This window comes from Rhinoraja longicauda, chromosome 23 (assembly GCF_053455715.1).
Source record: "Rhinoraja longicauda isolate Sanriku21f chromosome 23, sRhiLon1.1, whole genome shotgun sequence".
Taxonomy (NCBI): Eukaryota; Metazoa; Chordata; class Chondrichthyes; order Rajiformes; family Arhynchobatidae; genus Rhinoraja; species Rhinoraja longicauda.
In genome coordinates this window covers 334,775-352,508 of record NC_135975.1, presented here as the reverse complement: position 1 = coordinate 352,508, position 17,734 = coordinate 334,775, and the positions used below count along the sequence as shown (strand labels likewise).

The window sequence follows — 17,734 nt, the reverse complement described above, 5'->3', positions numbered from 1 at the left end:
ATGGCTGATCATTCTCAATCAGTACCCCGTTCCTGCCTTCTCCCCATACCCCTGACTCCGCTATCATTAAGAGCTCTATCTAGCTCTCTCTTGAATGCATTCAGAAAATTGGCCTCCACTGCCTTCTGAGGCAGAGAATTCCACAGATTCACAACTCTCTGACTGAAAAAGTTTTTCCTCATCTCAGTTCTAAATGGCCTACCCCTTATTCTTAAACTGTGGCCCCTTGTTCTGGACTCCCCCAACATTGGGAACATGTTTCCTGCCTCTAACGTGTCCAACCCCCTAATAATCTTTTACGTTTCGATAAGATCTCCTCTCATCCTTCTAAATTCCAGTGTATACAAGCCTAGTCGCTCCAGTCTTTCAACATACGACAGTCCCGCCATTCCGGGAATTAACCTAGTAAACCTACGCTGCACGCCCTCAATAGCAAGAATAGCAAGTATTCAAATCAGCAAAACAAGCTTAGCTCTGGGGACATCTGCTTTGAAGAACAACGTTTATATGTCATTGATGTTCTGTGCTCAGTCTGCGAATGTCTCGAGTTTTATTTGGAGTTTCCTTCCTCCAGTGCGGGATCACATCTTGTGTTTGTTCAGACTGTGAGTGACTCTGGGTACTCCCAGGCCAGGGTGGTGTGGGACTGTGGGAAGCTAGATATCAGACGCAGTTTGATTAGTGCGGGTGTCAGGGGTTATGGGGAGAAGGCAGGAGAATGGGGTTGAGAGGGAGAGATAGATCAGCCATGATTGAGTGGCGGAGTGGACTTGATGGGCCGAATGGCCTAATTCTGCTTCTAGAACTTGTGGGTGCGCAGCGGTAGAGTTGCTGCCTCACAGCGCCAGAGATCCGGGTTCGATCCTGACTAAGGGTGCTGTCTGTACGGAGTTTGTACGTTCTCCCCGTGACCTGTGTGGGTTTTCTCCGGGTGCTTCGGTTTCCTCCCACTAAGACGTGCAGGTTTGTGAGTTAATTGGCTTTGGTATCATTGGAAATTGTCCCTTGTGTGCGTAGGGTAGTGTAAGTGTGTGGGGATCTACGTATCTGTGTTGTATCTCTACACTGAACACATGAGCTGATGGCAGTGTGTGTAGGGTAGTGTAAGTGTGTGGGGATCTCTGTATCTGTGCTGTATCTCTACACTGAACACATGAGCTGATGGCGGTGTGTGTGGGGTAGTGTAAGTGTGTGGGGATATACGTATCTGTGTTGTATCTCTACACTGAACACATGAGCTGATGGCAGTGTGTGTAGGGTAGTGTAAGTGTGTGGGGATCTCTGTATCTGTGCTGTATCTCTACACTGAACACATGAGCTGATGGCGGTATGTGTGGGGTAGTGTAAGTGTGTGGGGATATACGTATCTGTGTTGTATCTCTACACTGAACGTGTGAGCTGATGGCGGTGTGTGTGGGGTAGTGTAAGTGTGTGGGGATCTACGTATCTGTGCTGTATCTCTACACTAAACACATGAACTGATGGTGGTGTGGGCTTCCTGGCTGCAGGTGGGCACGGGCGATCGTGTTATGCGGACAGACCAAGGTCTGCTGTTGAGGAGCCTGCAGAGGTGGGATGCAGGGACCTACACTTGCCATAGTGTGGAGCACGGCTTCATGCAGGCCCTGCTGAGGGTCACGCTGGAGATCATTGACACCGAGCACCTGGACGAGCTCCTACACAAGGAGGACGTGGAGGCTCCCAGAGGCAAGGAGGGCCAGGCCATCAGCCCGGCCATGCAGAAGGTGTGGTACCGAGACTTCATGCAACTCATCAACCACCCCAACCTTAACACCATGGACGAGTTCTGTGAGCAGGTGTGGCGCCGGGATCGGAGGCGGCGTAAGCAGGGTCTGCCGCACACGCCCGCCCACAGCAACAAGTGGAAACATCTACAGGAGAACAAGAAGGGCAGGAACAGGCGGACCCATGAGTCGGAGCGTGCACCCAGGAGCGTCTAACCCACGCGCCCACGAGCAACGCTCAAACCTGATGCAATACATACATTAACTCGGCCATTGCATTGCCTGGATGTTTACAAGTGTACAGGATGATCACCAGAAACACACGAAACCATCACTCCTCATTCTTTTTGTTCCTGCAGCACAAAAGGTGATTGAGACTCACGTCCCTCAGTTGGACTTGCAACAACTGACTGACACTAGCCAACTGGGCTTGGGATAATGGCGGAGTAGACGATGGGCCGAACGGCCTCATTCTGCTCCTACAATGCACGAGCTCCAGGCTGGGCACAGTCAGAATGTGTTCATAGCTTATCACCACATCCATGTCCTTGTGACTTAGACGATCCTAAACCAAACCTCCTCTTGTTCAACGATGCAGTGTGTGTTGACAGTGGGGACCCAGATACGGCTGGGCTGTGGTGCCAGTAATCTCTTCACTCTGATGTGAACCCCATCTCCCCAACCTCAACCCCATCTCCCCACCCCCAACCTCAACCCCATCTCCCCCACCCCCAACCTCAACCCCATCTCCCCCACCCCCAACCTCAACCCCATCTCCCCAACCTCAACCCCATCTCCCTCCCAAACCTCAACCCCATCTCCCCCACCCCCAACCTCAACCCCATCTCCCCTCCCCAACCTCAACCCCATCTCCCCTCCCCCACAACCTCAACCCCATCTCCCCTCCCCAACCTCAACCCCATCTCCCCTCCCCCCAACCTCAACCCCATCTCCCCTCCCCCCAACCTCAACCCCATCTCCCTCCCCAACCTCAACCCCATCTCCCCAACCTCAACCCCATCTCCCCTCCCCAACCTCAACCCCATCTCCCCAACCTCAACCCCATCTCCCCTCCCCAACCTCAACCCCATCTCCCCCACCCCCAACCTCAACCCCATCTCCCCCACCCCCAACCTCAACCCCCATCCCACCGTCAACCCCATCTCCCCCACCCCCAACCCCATCTCCCCTCCCCAACCTCAACCCCATCTCCCCTCCCCAACCTCAACCCCATCTCCCCCATCTCCAAACCTCAACCCCCATCTCCCCTCCCCAACCCCATCTCCAAACCTCAACCCCAACCCCATCTCCAAACTTCAACCCTATCACCCCCACCCCCAACCTCAACCCCCATCCCATCCTCAACCCCCCCACAGTGATCGTTCATTGCTGCCAGACCCATTTTCTGCTGGACATTGGACTTGGCGAAGGACTTTGGATGATGGACATTGGACTTGGCGACCAACACGCTGAGACGAGACAAAGTTGGCTGAACAATTACTGTCGGCGAGTCTTGAAGAAACTGAAACGCTGCCAACTTGCTCTGTGTAGAGGAAGCACTGCTTCTCTCAACATCAATGTGGAGTGACCACGTGGAGAGAGTGCAGTCACGTCCAAGGTGGAAGCAAGACTGCTGGTCCATCTGCTTCACCTAGAACTTCATGTTTATGGAGTGATGTTGGAAGACATTCTACCTGTGTCTGGTGATGGGGGATTTTGTGGAAAGAACTTCTGAAGAAGAGACTGGAGCTGAGGTCTTCAGTCACTTGAGTAGAAGATTGTTCTCAACTCAAGTGAAAGTCATTGCTGTGACTGGTTTGTGTTGGGAGGGGAGGGGAGGTGATATTGCTTGTTGATTACTTTAAATCTGACACACTTCAAGGTGTCAGCATGGCTACTTCCTGTTGCAATCTTGTGTGGCTTTAAAAACAATTAAGGCATTGTACAAATCCAAAGATTGGATGCAAATAAATGCAGAGCCGTGTTAGGAATGCCACTGACTGTGAAAGTGAGCCTTAAGACACTCCAGGAGGAACGATGTTAGTAGTGCTTAATAACAAAAACCACCATTCAATCATTCCAGAAGCAATTCCTACTCGAGACCTACAACCTTGTGCTGGCACTTGCTAAGTGGACCAACCCCAATATCCAGCCAACCCCTGTGCAGGGTTAAAGCGACCACTGCCCCTGATGTGGGATAAGAGGCATTCTTTCACTCAATAATGATTCTTTAAATGATCACCAAACTCCCTGCGGTTTGTGTGTTTGAAATAACTGCATTAAATAAACCTTAAGCATTAGGATGGAAAGAGTTTCACTTGACAATAAACGACTCGTATTAAAGTTGGGAATTAATATTTGTAATAAAATAACAACTATTACTGTGTCTTAATTGTTTAGGATTGTTCTTATAATCTGCCCCAGCCTGTGTTTAATCTTCTGTAAAATTAACCCCTGCAGTTTAAACTATTTTATATCAAGGTGGAGGTTCTAGGATTATCCATTTAAACTCACAACTACCTCAACTGTGTGAGGGGCATCTTCCATTTACCGGTCAGTTAACTAGAGGTCAGGTGTGCCTGCGTTAGTGCTCCCTCTGTCCCTCAGGGGGTGAGGAAGAGTTTGTTCTAAACCAGCCAGTCATGCAGCAAGGCAGCTGAGAAATCCAGAGTATAGATTGTCCAAATCCCACTCTGACTGGACAGGGCAGGGCTGAGAACAGAGGAAGGAGAGGAAGGAGAGGAGGGGAGAGCAAGGCCAAACATTGTCAACAATCCAAGAAATGACAAGTGCCAGGAGTGGATGTGGAGAGGATGTTTCCACTAGTGGGAGAGTCTAGGACCAGAGGCCACAGCCTCAGAATTAAAGGACGTTCCTTTAGGAAGGAGATGAGGAGGAATTTCTTCAGTCAAAGGGTGGTGAATCTGAGGAATTCTTTGCCACAGACGGCTGTGGAGGCCAAGTCAGTGGATATTTTTAAGGCAGGGATAGACAGATTCTTGATTTGGTCGGGTGTCAGGGGTTATGGGGAGAAGGCAGAATGGGGTTAGGAGGGAGAGATCGATCAGCCATGATTGAATGGCAGAGTAGACTTGATGGGCCAAATGGCCTAATTCTGCTCCTATCACTTCTGAACATGAACGCCCAATTACAAATGTTGCTTTGCAGGTTGTCCCATAATGCCGGGCATTAATGCCCATGTTAGAATAGATCTTGACTCACGGCCCACAAAGACCAAATGGTTCTGGGAACAGTCACTTCTTTGATGCACATTTCCTCATCTCTGAACGAGGTTGTCACACCATCCAGGAGAGGGTGAACGACCGATCTGGGGGGAACGCCATTGCTCTGGACCGATACTTTGACCAGTGGGTTCGACAAACCCAGCGGAAACAGGCTGGTGCTGAGTTTCTCTCGAGATTGTGAGGGTCAAAGCAAACTGACTGAGAAATCCATTCAGACGTAATCCAGAGATACCACTTACTCTGGATGAATGAAAACTCAGATGTTGCAACATTTGATTGAATATTTGCTTTATGATGAATCTTTGCTCTTTGACTATGGAATGATAACATTGGATGTCCATCACCAGTCTTTGATATCCCTCCCTGGTCCAACACATACCCAACTTGCCCAACTTGCCCACACCGGCCAACATCTACACTAATCCACCTGCCTGCGTTTGGCCCATATCCCTCCAAACCTGTCCTATCCATGTACCTGTTTAATTGTTTCTTAAACATTACGATAGTCTCTGCCTCAACTACCTCCTCTGGCAGCTTGTTCCATACACCCACCACCCTTTGTGTAAAAAAGATCCTTATTTAATCTTTCCCCCTTCACCTTAAACGTATGTCCTCTGGTCCTCTATTCACCTACTCTGGCGAAGAGACTGTGCGTCTACCCGATCTATTCCTCTCATGATTTTGTACAATATTAGATCACCCCTCATCCTCCTGTGCTCTAAGGAAGAGTCCCAGCCTGCTCAACCTCTCCCTGTAGCTCAGACCCTCGAGTCCTGGCAACATCCTCGTAAAAGGGCCACAGTGAAGTGAATGTTGCTTCGAGAAACCTTTATCCAGTAATTAAACAGAGGCAGGCTAACAAGCTTTAATCTGTGCCAATCCCATGTTACCTACATGTGAACAATCTATATCTGAACCGCTGGTAATCTAAGGCACCATTAGTTTCATGGCAATAAATTATTGTTTAAAGGAAAGGTTTATAGACCGTTGTACTGACGTATTGCGACCTCTTTTAGTTTTGATGTGCTTTGTTTGCAGAAAGAATTCATAATTTTATGGTCTATTGAAAGGCTCAGTGTAAAAAAGATGCATGTGAATGTGCTTCAAAGTTGTTTTTCTCCAAGATATTGGACATGCCGTTTCCCACTACAAAGCCATTAATCAGCAAGGCTCTGGGGTAAATAGGGCATTGTTTTGCTCTCGACTTACCCAGACTGATGTACATATATTTTTGTTGAACAAAGAGGAACAATATTAAGTTTTATTGCAATGGTGATAGGAGTTTAGTTCTCATATGTATGTATGTATCGGCTATTTTAGTGACTATATAACTAGCCCACGAACTGACCATTTGAAATGCAAAACTGGTTAGATAATCCTGATACGAAAATGTACACTTGGCAGTTATACAAAGCATGTGTATTCGGTAGATGGCTACTGAGATTCACTTCTATATCACTCTGTACATTTGCAAGGGGTACCAAAAACTGGAAAGGAATATTATGAAATTGCTGCTGTAAATTATTTTTTCGGCATGTATTGGGTTGTTGAATAAACGTTTCTTTTAAACCATAGAATGTTCACGGTTTGATGTGCACAGATTGTTCTGTTCCCCATCGCTGCGTTTGGACCGGGCTTTTCTGTGACTTCATAAGTGATTGGAGCAGAATTAGGCCATTCAGCCCATCAAGTCTACACCGTTCAATCATGGCTGATCTATCGCTCCCTCTCAACCCCATTCTCCTGCCTTCTCCCCATAACCTCCGACACCCGCGCTAATCACGACTCTATCAATCTGTGAAGGCTGGTAATCTAAATCAGATTTAGAGAATGGGGGAGAGGAAGGGGCCAGATGGGGAGGAGGGGAAGGGGCAAAAGGGGGTGGGAGGGAGGGCGGAAGACAATGTCTTTGTGTTTGTAGTAGGCGGGAAAAGATAGAACCATTGTGGTAGTTCAAAACACTATTGAAATGTCTCATTCTAATGCCTAATCCCATTTCTACCCCACCCCACCCATCCCAACCCCACCCTACCCATCCCCACCCCACCCATCCCATCCCATCCCATCCCCACCCCACCCTACCCAGCCCCACCCCACCCCAGCCATCCCCACCCCCACCAATCTCCACCCCAGCCATCCCCCCCCCCCCCCACCCTACCCAGCCCCACCCCACCAATCTCCACCCCACCCGCACCCCACTCCACCTCCCCTCAACTCTGCGAATGGCCCCGGACTGAGTGAGAAACACCAGGTGAAGACAAAGCTCTGGGTTTATATTGCCACCTGTACCGAGGTACAGTGAAAAACCTCGTGTGATTTGCAAACTAATGTCGCTGCCTGAAGACACTGCACTGAATGTCAACGAGTAGAAGCAGTTGGAGCTGATTCCACACATCCTCTGTTCTACACGAAACGTTATTTAATAAATGGTTAGATTCTGAAGGTCAATAAATACAGAATGAGAGAACATTTGGCCCCATTCCTGGATCACAAAGTCACCAGGAAATAATCCGACTTTTTGTTGACTCATTTGCCCATTTATTGATGTCAGCTAAAGTATCAAAAGACTTCCGTCGCCAGGAAGTGTGAAGGGTCTCGACCCGAAACGTCACCCGTTCCTTCTCTCCTGAGATGCTGCCTGACCTGCTGAGTTACTCCAGCAATTTGTGAATAAAATCCATTGCCAGGAAGGTAACTTCCCAGTTAATGAGATCTTCCTGCTATTTGTTTGTTTCTGTTGGCAAACTTTGGGACTGTTCCTTGAATCTTTATCTTGAAAACAGTTTGTAGTTTTGTAGTTTGTAGTTTGTAGTTTGCCAGTCAGTAATCCAGCCAGGTTTTCATGTCATTGTGGATTTTTAAAGAAAGATTTGCAGTGTGTTTCTATGTTAAAGCCAGGTTTATACAGCAGGGAGACTGGCCCTTCGGCCCAACACATTCATGCGGCCCCCATGTGTGACTAAGCCAGTCCCATGTACTTTCATTTGGTTCATATCCCTCTCAACCTTTGCTGTTCATCTGCCCATCCAAGACAATAGACAATAGGTGCAGGAGGAGGCCATTCGGCCCTTCAAGCCTGTACGCACCGCCATTCAATGTGATCATGGCTGATCATTCACAATCAGTACCCCGTTCCTGCCTTCTCCCCATACCCCCTGACTCCACTACCCTTAAGAGCTCTATCTAGCTCTCTCTTGAATGCATTCAGAGAATTGGCCTCCACTGCCTTCTGAGGCAGAGAATTCCACAGATGTCTTTTACACATGTGTCTTTTACACATTGTAACTGTACCTACTTCTGCAACTCCACCTTCATCATTCCAGGCGAAAAAAAGCCCCAGCCTATCTCTCTATCTCAAGCCCTCTGGTCCCACTAATACCTGGTCAATCCTCCCAGCATCCTCTCAGGTTTCATGACATCCTTCCTGTGCCGGTGCTGGGGTGACTAGACCTGCACGCAATGCTCCAAGTGCGGTCTCACCAATGCCTTGTACAGTGGTGACATTATGTCAATCTCTGGTCCAAAACAGGTACTGACCTTCCTCCCATTGAAAGGATCTATCAGAGTCGCTGCCTCAACAAGGCCCGCAATGTCATCAGAGACCCTCACCACCCTGGCCACTCTCTCACCTTGCTGCTACCTTTGGGAAGAATGTAGAAACAAAGCACTGCAGATGCTGGTTTATACCAAAGATAGGCACAAAGTGCTGGAGTAACTCAACGGCTCAGGCAGCATCTCTCCCCCCCACCCTCTCTCCCCCCCCCCCACTCTCTCCCCCCACTCTCCCCCCCCCCCACTCCCCCCCCCCACTCTCTCTCTCCCCCCCACTCTCTCTCTCCCCCCCCACTCTCTCCCCCCACTTTCTTCCCCCCACTCTCTCCCCCCTCTCTCTCCCCCTCTCTCCCCCCTTTCTCTCCCCCCCACTCTCTTCCCCCCACTCTCTCCCCCCACCCCCCTCACTCTCTCCCCCCACTCTCTCTCTCCCCCCCCCCCCCACTCTCTCCCCCCCTCTCTCTCTCTCTCTCTCTCCCCGCGGGGTGAGCGGCGGTGAGGAGGAGGGAAGATTCCTTGGGCTTGTTGTGTGCAAGGGGGCGCTGCGATCTCTCGCCTTGTCCCGGCTCTGGGTCGGTGACGATCTGCTCTCCAGTGAACCTTCGCCGGCAGCTTCTGCCTCCAGTCCCCGCTGTGGAAGAGCTTGCTGTGGGCCGGACAACATCTCGTGGAGGGCCATAGTTTGGAGAGCCGTGCTCCAGCAGGTAAGGATGGCATCGTTCAGGTCCCAGTATATCCATGTCTAGGCGTATCTATCAGTTCAGAAGTCTACAAGAATGGAGACAGACATTTATTTTCAAATTACAGGCCGATATCTCTGCTTCCTCAATGCTCAAAAACATTAGAAACATCAGTTGTACAAAGACTTGAAATCTTTATTGATAAACATAACATACGAAGTGATCACCAGCATGGATTTCGAGCTAGAAGGTCTACCTCACTAGCTAATGGAACTAGTAGAGAATACCTCAACTCCAATTGATAATAAAGAATATACTGTGGGAGTATTTATAGATCTCAAAAAAAGCGTCTGACACCATAGATCATGGTTTACTGATGAATAAGCAAGAACGATATGGTATTGGAGGAGTAACACACTCCTGGTTAAGAAGCATCCTTGAAAACAGATATCAGTATGTTCAAGCCAATGATTTTGATTCAGAACTTATGAAGGTTCTGCGATCCCCTAGAGCTCTATCTAACTCTCTTTTAAATTCACCCAATGAATTTGCCACCACTGCCCTCTGTGGCTGAGAATCCCACAAATTCACAACTCTCTGGGTGAAAATGTTTCTTCTCACCTCAGTTTTAAATGGCCTCCCCTTTATTCTTAGACTGTGGCCCCTGGTTCTGGACTCCCCCAACATCGGGAACATGTTTCCTGCACCTCGCCTGTCCAATCCCTTAATAATTTAATATGTCTCTATAAGATCCCCTCTCATCCTTCTAAACTCCAGTGAATACAAGCCCAGTCTTTCCATTCTTTCCTCATATGACTGTCCCACCATCCCAGGGATTAACCTCGTGAACCTACGCTGCACTGCCTCAATAGCAAGGACATTCCTTAGGAGACCAAAACTGCACACAATACTCAGATGTGGTCTCACCAGTGCCCTATACAACTGCAGAAGGACCAGTCTGAAGAAGGGTCTCGACCCGAAACGTCACCCATCCCTTCTCTCCCGAGATGCTGCCTGACCTGCTGAGTTACTCCAGCATTTTGTGAATAAATGCAGAAGGACCTCTTTGCCTCTCCTCAAATCCTCTCGTTATGAAGGCCAACATGCCATTAGCTTTCTTCACTGCCTACTGTACCTGCACGCTTACTTTCAGTGTCTGGTGTAAAAGGACAGCCAGGTCTCGTTGCACCTCCCCTTTATCTAATCTGACACCATTGAGTCTATGCCTTTATTCTTACCACCAAAGTGCATGACTCCACACTTTGCTACACTATATTCCATCTGCCACTTCTCCGCCCACTCACCCATCCTGCCCAAATCCTTCTGCAGAGTCCCTGTTTTCTCTACACGACCTGCCAGATGGCTGTGGAGGCCAAGATATTTTTAAGGTAGAGATAGATAAATTCTTGATTAGTTCAGGTATCAGGGGTTATGGGGAGAAACCAGAAGAATGGGATTGAGAGGGAAAGATAGATCAGCCGTGATTAAATGGCAGAGTAGAGTTGATGGGCTGAATGGCCTAAATCTGCTCCTAGCATTTATGAACATGAATTTATACACTATCCCTGGATAGGAATGGGTGACGTTTTGGAGGTCTGAAGAAGGATCTGCCTGACCCGCTGAGTTACTCCAGCACTCTGTGAAACGACACCTATCCATGTTCTCCACAGATGCTGCCTGACCCTCTGAGTTACTCCAGCACACTGTGAAACGTCACCTATCCATGTTCTCCACAGATGCTGCCTGACCCGCTGAGTTACTCCAGCACTCTGTGAAACGTCACCTATCCATGTTCTCCACAGATGCTGCCTGACCCGCTGAGTTACTCCAGCACTCTGTGAAACGTCACCTATCCATGTTCTCCACAGATGCTGCCTGACCCGCTGAGTTACTCCAGCACTCTGTGAAACGTCACCTATCCATGTTCTCCACAGATGCTGCCTGACCCGCTGAGTTACTCCAGCACTCTGTGAAACGTCACCTATCCATGTTCTCCACAGATGCTGCCTGACCCGCTGAGTTACTCCAGCACTCTGTGAAACGTCACCTATCCATGTTCTCCACAGATGCTGCCTGACCCGCTGAGTTACTCCAGCACTCTGTGAAACGTCACCTATCCATGTTCTCCACAGATGCTGCCTGACCCGCTGAGTTACTCCAGCACTCTGTGAAACGTCACCTATCCATGTTCTCCACAGATGCTGCCTGACCCGCTGAGTTACTCCAGCACTCTGTGAAACGTCACCTATCCATGTTCTCCACAGATGCTGCCTGACCCGCTGAGTTACTCCAGCACTCTGTGAAACGTCACCTATCCATGTTCTCCACAGATGCTGCCTGACCCGCTGAGTTACTCCCGCACTCTGTGAAACGTCACCTATCCATGTTCTCCACAGATGCTGCCTGACCCGCTGAGTTACTCCAGCACTCTGTGTCCATCCTGACCACCTGCATCTGATTTCCGCCACTGGTTGTCCTCCAGGTGACATCTGCCCGAGGTGTCCAGGGGCATCTCCCTGTGCAGACTGGCCACAACCTGAAAGATGCAGGTTCCTAGTCGACCTTTCCGTGCGTCGGTGGAAGGTCCAGGCAGAGTCTGTGCAGACACAGAGTAAACAAACACAACCTCCTCTGTCCTGGCCTGCCACTCTCTAATCTCACTTGATGGACACATTGCAAGTTGGTGACTCTACCTACAAGAGACCTTTGTTCAGTCAGAGTATCGAATTGCCGCTCAGTCACAATCCAATCCCGAGCGAGAAGCAAAAATGATCCAATCTTTGATCCAGGCAGTGTTTCAGCTAGTTAAGTGCGCATTGAATTACCTGTTGTTGCAACAATATTCTTGCCCTGAAGGTTTGGCACCGGATTCTGTAACGTGTTCCACAGTACGTTATTGTTCCAGCCTCTTTGAGGTATATCGATGTGACGATGTGCAGTAACGCTGCTAGTATTAACTGTAATTGTTTAAGTTCTCCAGCAGTCTGCACAGTCTCGTCATGGTGCCAACAACTGGTAAACTACTCCATGTGTCTTTCCCATTCATTCCTGGCATCTTCTACCCCTTCACACACCCACCAGCAGAGTGTGGATGAAGACAAGGTTTTGTTCAATAATTGTTAAAACCGTCACAAGCAACTATTTCTACTTTGGAGTGTGGGTAACTGAAGTCACACCGTACATTTTAGAGTCACTGAGTCAGGCAGCACAGATATGGCCCTTCGGCCCATCACTGCCGCGCCGACTGTCCTCCCATTTATACTAGTCCCGTGAGCCTGTAGCAGAGCAGTGGCAGGGGGGCAGGTGGGAGAGGGGTGGATGTGTGAGCTGTCTGGGGAACAGCATCTTGCACTTGGAGTTTACTCATTGAATTCACTGACTTTCAATTAAAAGTCCTTGTTTATCTGAGGCAAAAGGTACTGCAGGTGCTGGTTTACAAAAAAAAGACACAAGGTGCTGGAGTAACTCAGCGGGTCAGGCAGCATCTGTGGAGAACATGGATAGGTGACGTTTCACAGAGTGCTGGAGTAACTCAATGGGTCAGGCAGCATCTGTGGAGAACATGGATAGGTGACGTTTCACAGAGTGCTGGAGTAACTCAGCGGGTCAGGCAGCATCTGTGGAGAACATGGATGGGTGACGTTTCGGGTCGGGACCTTTCTTCAGGCTGGTCATTGTTGAGGCAGGAGTTGCCTCACTCACACCATGATCAACCTCTTGAAGTTCTTCGTCACAGTGGAGGCCAGTCCTACCACAGCTGGCCTGATGTTCGTGTCCTACCACAGCTGGCCTGATGTTCGTGTTAACCACGCATGAATCACTCAGAGTACAAGACAAACTGGAGTACTCACCTGGACTCGATGGAGAAGGATGAGGGGGGACCTCATTGAAACTTACCTAATAGTGAGCGGCCTAGATAGAGTGGATGTGGAGAGGATGTTTCCACCAGTGGGAGAGTCTAGGACCAGAGGGCACAGCCTTAGAATTAAAGGATGTACCTTGAGAGGGTGGTGAATCTGTGGGATTCATTGCCACAGAGGGTTGTGGAGTCCGTCCATGGGTGTTTTTAGGGCGCAGATTGACTGATTCTTGATCAGTGCGGGTGTCAGTGGTTATGGGGGGAAGGCAGGAGAAAGGGGTTGTGAGGGAGAGATAGATCAGCCATGAGTGAATGGCAGAGTAGAGATGATGGGCTGAATGGCCTAATTCTGCTCCTATTGCACTACTCCCTTGCACTCGAATAACTCTCCTAGCGAACACAGACACAACGTTTGTGACCCACACTGAGATTATTAGTGTGCTGAGGCTGCTGTTTGCTGACATGATGTCGTTCAGGAAGTCGGAGGTAATTCTGAACCTTAACACTGGTAACAGAACTTTAACAGATGGGAGCGTTGCCTGACTAACAGTTCACACAATACACAGAGCAGATCTGCCATCTGGTGTAGTACACCCGCATTAAATGCCAGAAGCTCGACTCTGAATCAATACAGAGGCTCAGTGCCACATCTTCAACCAGCAATTGAGAGTCTGGAGAGAAGGAATGTGTGATGTTTCGGGTTGAGACCCTTCTTCAGACTGAGAGTCAGGGGAGATATTTTCTCCAGAGATGCTGCCTGTCCCGCTGAGTTACTCCAGCAGTTTGTGTCAATCTTCGGTGTAAACCAGCATCTGCAGTTCCTTCCCACACAGCAGTCACCACGGGCTCGGTGGATATTATTCTGTCATTAAAGCACCAAAGGGAATATTAAACGTTTGTGAGGTTTTTCACTGTACATAATGTGGGCGGGAGTCCGTCTTTGACAATCCCCAATGGTGAAGTTTGAGTTTGAGTTTAGTTTATTGTCACGTGTACCGAGGTACAGTGAAAAGCTTTTGTTGCGTGCTAACCAGTCAGCGGAAAGACAATACATGATTACAATCGAGCCGTCCACATTGTACAGATACAGGATAAGGGAGTAACGTTTAGTGCAAGGTAAAGCCAGTAAAGTCCGATCAAAGATAGTCCGAGGGTCACCAATGAGGTAGATAGTAGTTCAGCACTGCTCTCTGGTTGTGGTAGGATGGTTCAGTTGCCTGATAACAGCCGGGAAGAAACTGTCCCTGAATCTGGAGGTGTGCGTTTTCACACTTCTGTTCCTCTTGCCCGATGGGAGAGGGGAGAAGAGGGAGTGGCCGGGGTGAGACTGGTCCTTGATGATGCTGCTGGCCTTGCCGAGGCAGCGTGAGGTGGAGATGGAGTCAGTGGAAGGGAATAGGAAGGAACTGCTGGTTTAAACTGAAGATGGACACAAAAAGCTGGAGTAACTCAGCGGGTCAGGCAGCATCTGTGGAAAACATGGATAGGTGACGTTTCACAGAGTGCTGGAGTAACTCAGCGGGTCAGGCAGCAACTGTGGAGAACATGGATAGGTGACGTTTCACAGAGTGCTGGAGTAACTCAGCGGGTCAGGCAGCATCTGTGGAGAAAAGGAAGAGGTGATATTTCGGGTCTAAGGATGGGTCTTGACCCAAAATGTCACCTCTTGCTGTCTGACACGCTGAGTTTCTCCAGCTTTTTGTGTCTATCTTCATAGGAAGGGAGGTTGGTTTGTGTGATGGTCTGGGCTGCGTCCACAATTCTCTGCAATTTCTTGCGGTCTTGGTTGGAGCTCCATCCAAAATAGTCCAGGTTTGTAGGTTAATGTGTAAATTGTTCCTCGTGTGTGTCGGATAGTGTCAGTGTGCGGGGATCGCTGGTCGGTGCGGACTCGGTGGGCCAAAGGGCCTGTTTCGCCCTCTATCTCTAAACTAAACTAAACTAAACTAAAGCTGTTCCCAAACCATGCATCTCGATACGGGTGAATGGAACTAACAAGAGTGTAACATTAGTCAGGGACTCCATCCCACCAATCTCAGCTGAGGAATAGGGTGACTGGTGGTTAGAAAGACAATAAGCACAGTCACGGTCACACAAACACAGCCACTTGACTGGAACAACTCATTGCCAAAATTCCTCACAGATGACTTTATGACGAGAACATTTCTGGATACGTCCAACCGTGCAAGAGTTCCAAATATCACTTTCTACTTGGGGTTTAACTCAATTAACCAATTGGTTTAGTTTAGAGATGCAGTGTAGAAACAGGCCCCTCAGCCCACTGGGTCCGCACCGACCAGCGATCTCCCCTTGGGCTAGCACTATCCTACACACACAAAGGACAATCCACAATTTTTTACTGAAGCCAATTAACCGACAAAGCCGTACGTCTTTGGAGTGTGGGAGGAAATCAGAGAAAACCCACGTGGTCACAGGGAGAACGTACAAACTCCATACAGACAGCACCCGTAGTCAGGATCAAACTCGGGCCTGTGGTGCTGTGAGGCAGCAGCTCTACCCGCTGCGCCACCGTGCCGCTCTTAAGTGAGTTCAACATTCAGTCCTATCTTTGGTGCTGTCTGTGTGGTGTGCTCATGTACGGTGCGAATCAACTGGACAACATGCAAGCAATGTTTGTCACGGTGTGCTGGTACACGTGACAACAATAAACCGAAGCCACACTGACCTGGGAACACGTCATTGCTACGTCACCATTGCTGGAGTTAAATTGGTGCAAGTCCCCCAGAGAGACCACAGTGGGAGAGCCTCACCAAAGCCATCACCACAAGGACAGCGGCAACTCAGGTCCAGGGGTAATCAGGATGGGCCTTGCCAAAGATGCTACAAACTCTGAAAATGGTTACGTGGAAAAAAATAATTTTAGTGAATTACAGCACGTGTAGACACACAGAGTCTTTTGCCCAGAGTCGGGGAATCGAGGATCAGAGGACACAGATTTAAGGTGAGAAGGGAAAGATTTAACAGGAACCTGAGGGACAACATATTCACGTCGAGGGTGTGGGTGTATGGGACAAGCTGCCGGAGAGGGAGTTGAGGATGGGACTATCACAACATTTAGAATTAAGATTAGCATTTAAGAAACATTTAGACAGGTACATGGATAGGACAGGTTTAGAGGGATATGGGCCAAGCACAGGCAGGTGGGACTAGTGTAGATGGGGCATGTTGGTCAGTGTGGGCAGGTGGGACTAGTGTAGATGGGGCATGTTGGTCGGTGTGGGCAGGTGGGACTAGTGTAGATGGGGCATGTTGGTCGGTGTGGGCAGGTGGGACTAGTGTAGATGGGGCATGTTGGTCGGTGTGGGCAGGTGGGACTAGTGTAGATGGGGCATTTTGGTCGGTGTGGGCAGGTGGGACTAGTGTAGATGGGGCATGTTGGTCGGTGTGGGCAGGTGGGACTAGTGTAGATGGGGCATGTTGGTCGGTGTGGGCGGGTGGGACTAGTGTAGATGGGGCATGTTGGTCGGTGTGGGCAGGTGGGACTAGTGTAGATGGGGCATGTTGGTCGGTGTGGGCAGGTGGGACTAGTGTAGATGGGGCATGTTGGTCGGTGTGGGCAGGTTTAGTTATCTCTGACTCTATGACTCTATCAGACCCGCACTACTGTATACTCACTCGGTATCTGAAGTTCACAAATCATTCATCTTCCAAAACAAATACTCAGCAACAATCAGTCTGAAGAAGAGTCTCGACCTGAAACGTCACCCATTCCTTCTCTCCACAGATACTGCCTATCCTGCTGAGTTACTCCAGCACTCTGTAAAACATCACCCTTTCCTTCTCTCCGGAGATGCTGCCTGACCCGCTGAGTTACTCCAGCATTTTGTGTCTACCCTTCATTTTAAACCAGCATCTGCACCCTACACAGTGAGTAACATTACCCCACAAGAGTTCATTCTTAGTCCAGAGGTTTAATTAGTTGCTGTTTGATTTATTCAGTGTTTATCAGCAGGGTAAGAAACTGTAATCTGCAGTCTTGCCTGAACCCATTGTACAACTAGCTATTTTTGTTCTCAAAGTGTCAGGTAGCATTCCAGATTCCATTCTCATTAATCTTTAGTTCATTCAGGGCCAGTTATTCAAATAGATTATATTTTATATTCTCAGGCAGTTTCTAATTGTAGAGGGAATGGTAAGCCAGTGCCTTTTACAAGAGATTTTATACAGGCTTGGATTTAGGTCTTATAAATTCATGTCTCAAATCATTAATCACCGTCAGTGAGCAGTTAATGCAAGCCTCCGATCAGTCAGGTCAACACTGAGCATTTGAAGATCTCATTGTTGACTCGAGACTAAGATGCTGACTCAAGGATTTTCTGCATTCCAGCAGAAACAAAATCAAAAGCAGAACAGAGAGGGAACAAGAAATCTCATTGTTGGAGAACAGTGAAATAATTTTGTAAAATCAATGTTATTGCTGCTCCGTTTGCCCGATTTTGAACATCTCGTGCAAGGTTTATTTGTGGACAGTCCCATCAGGCACATCAGGCACATCCCTGGTGACCATAGGTCAGGACCTGCTGGAGTTACCGTCCTTGGAAGAGACAACACGGGAGATTGGGAGAGGGTGAAAGCATTTGACATGCTACATGCTACACGCTACATGCTAGTTGCTACACACTTACCTTCATA

At 48.9% G+C, this 17,734-nt stretch overlaps 1 protein-coding gene across 2 annotated transcripts in view; it reads left to right on the top strand.

Moving 5' to 3' along the window:
- The window catches only part of LOC144604764 (semaphorin-3A-like), an 80,515-nt gene extending 73,973 nt beyond the window's left edge, over positions 1–6,542 (top strand). For both annotated transcript variants that reach the window (XM_078419408.1, XM_078419407.1), the window contains one exon: positions 1,509–6,542. In XM_078419408.1, coding sequence (XP_078275534.1) covers positions 1,509–1,961 — 453 coding nt within the window. In that variant the 3' untranslated portion in view covers positions 1,962–6,542. The remainder of the gene's footprint in view (positions 1–1,508) is intronic.
- Positions 6,543–17,734: the final 11,192 nt, after the last annotated feature.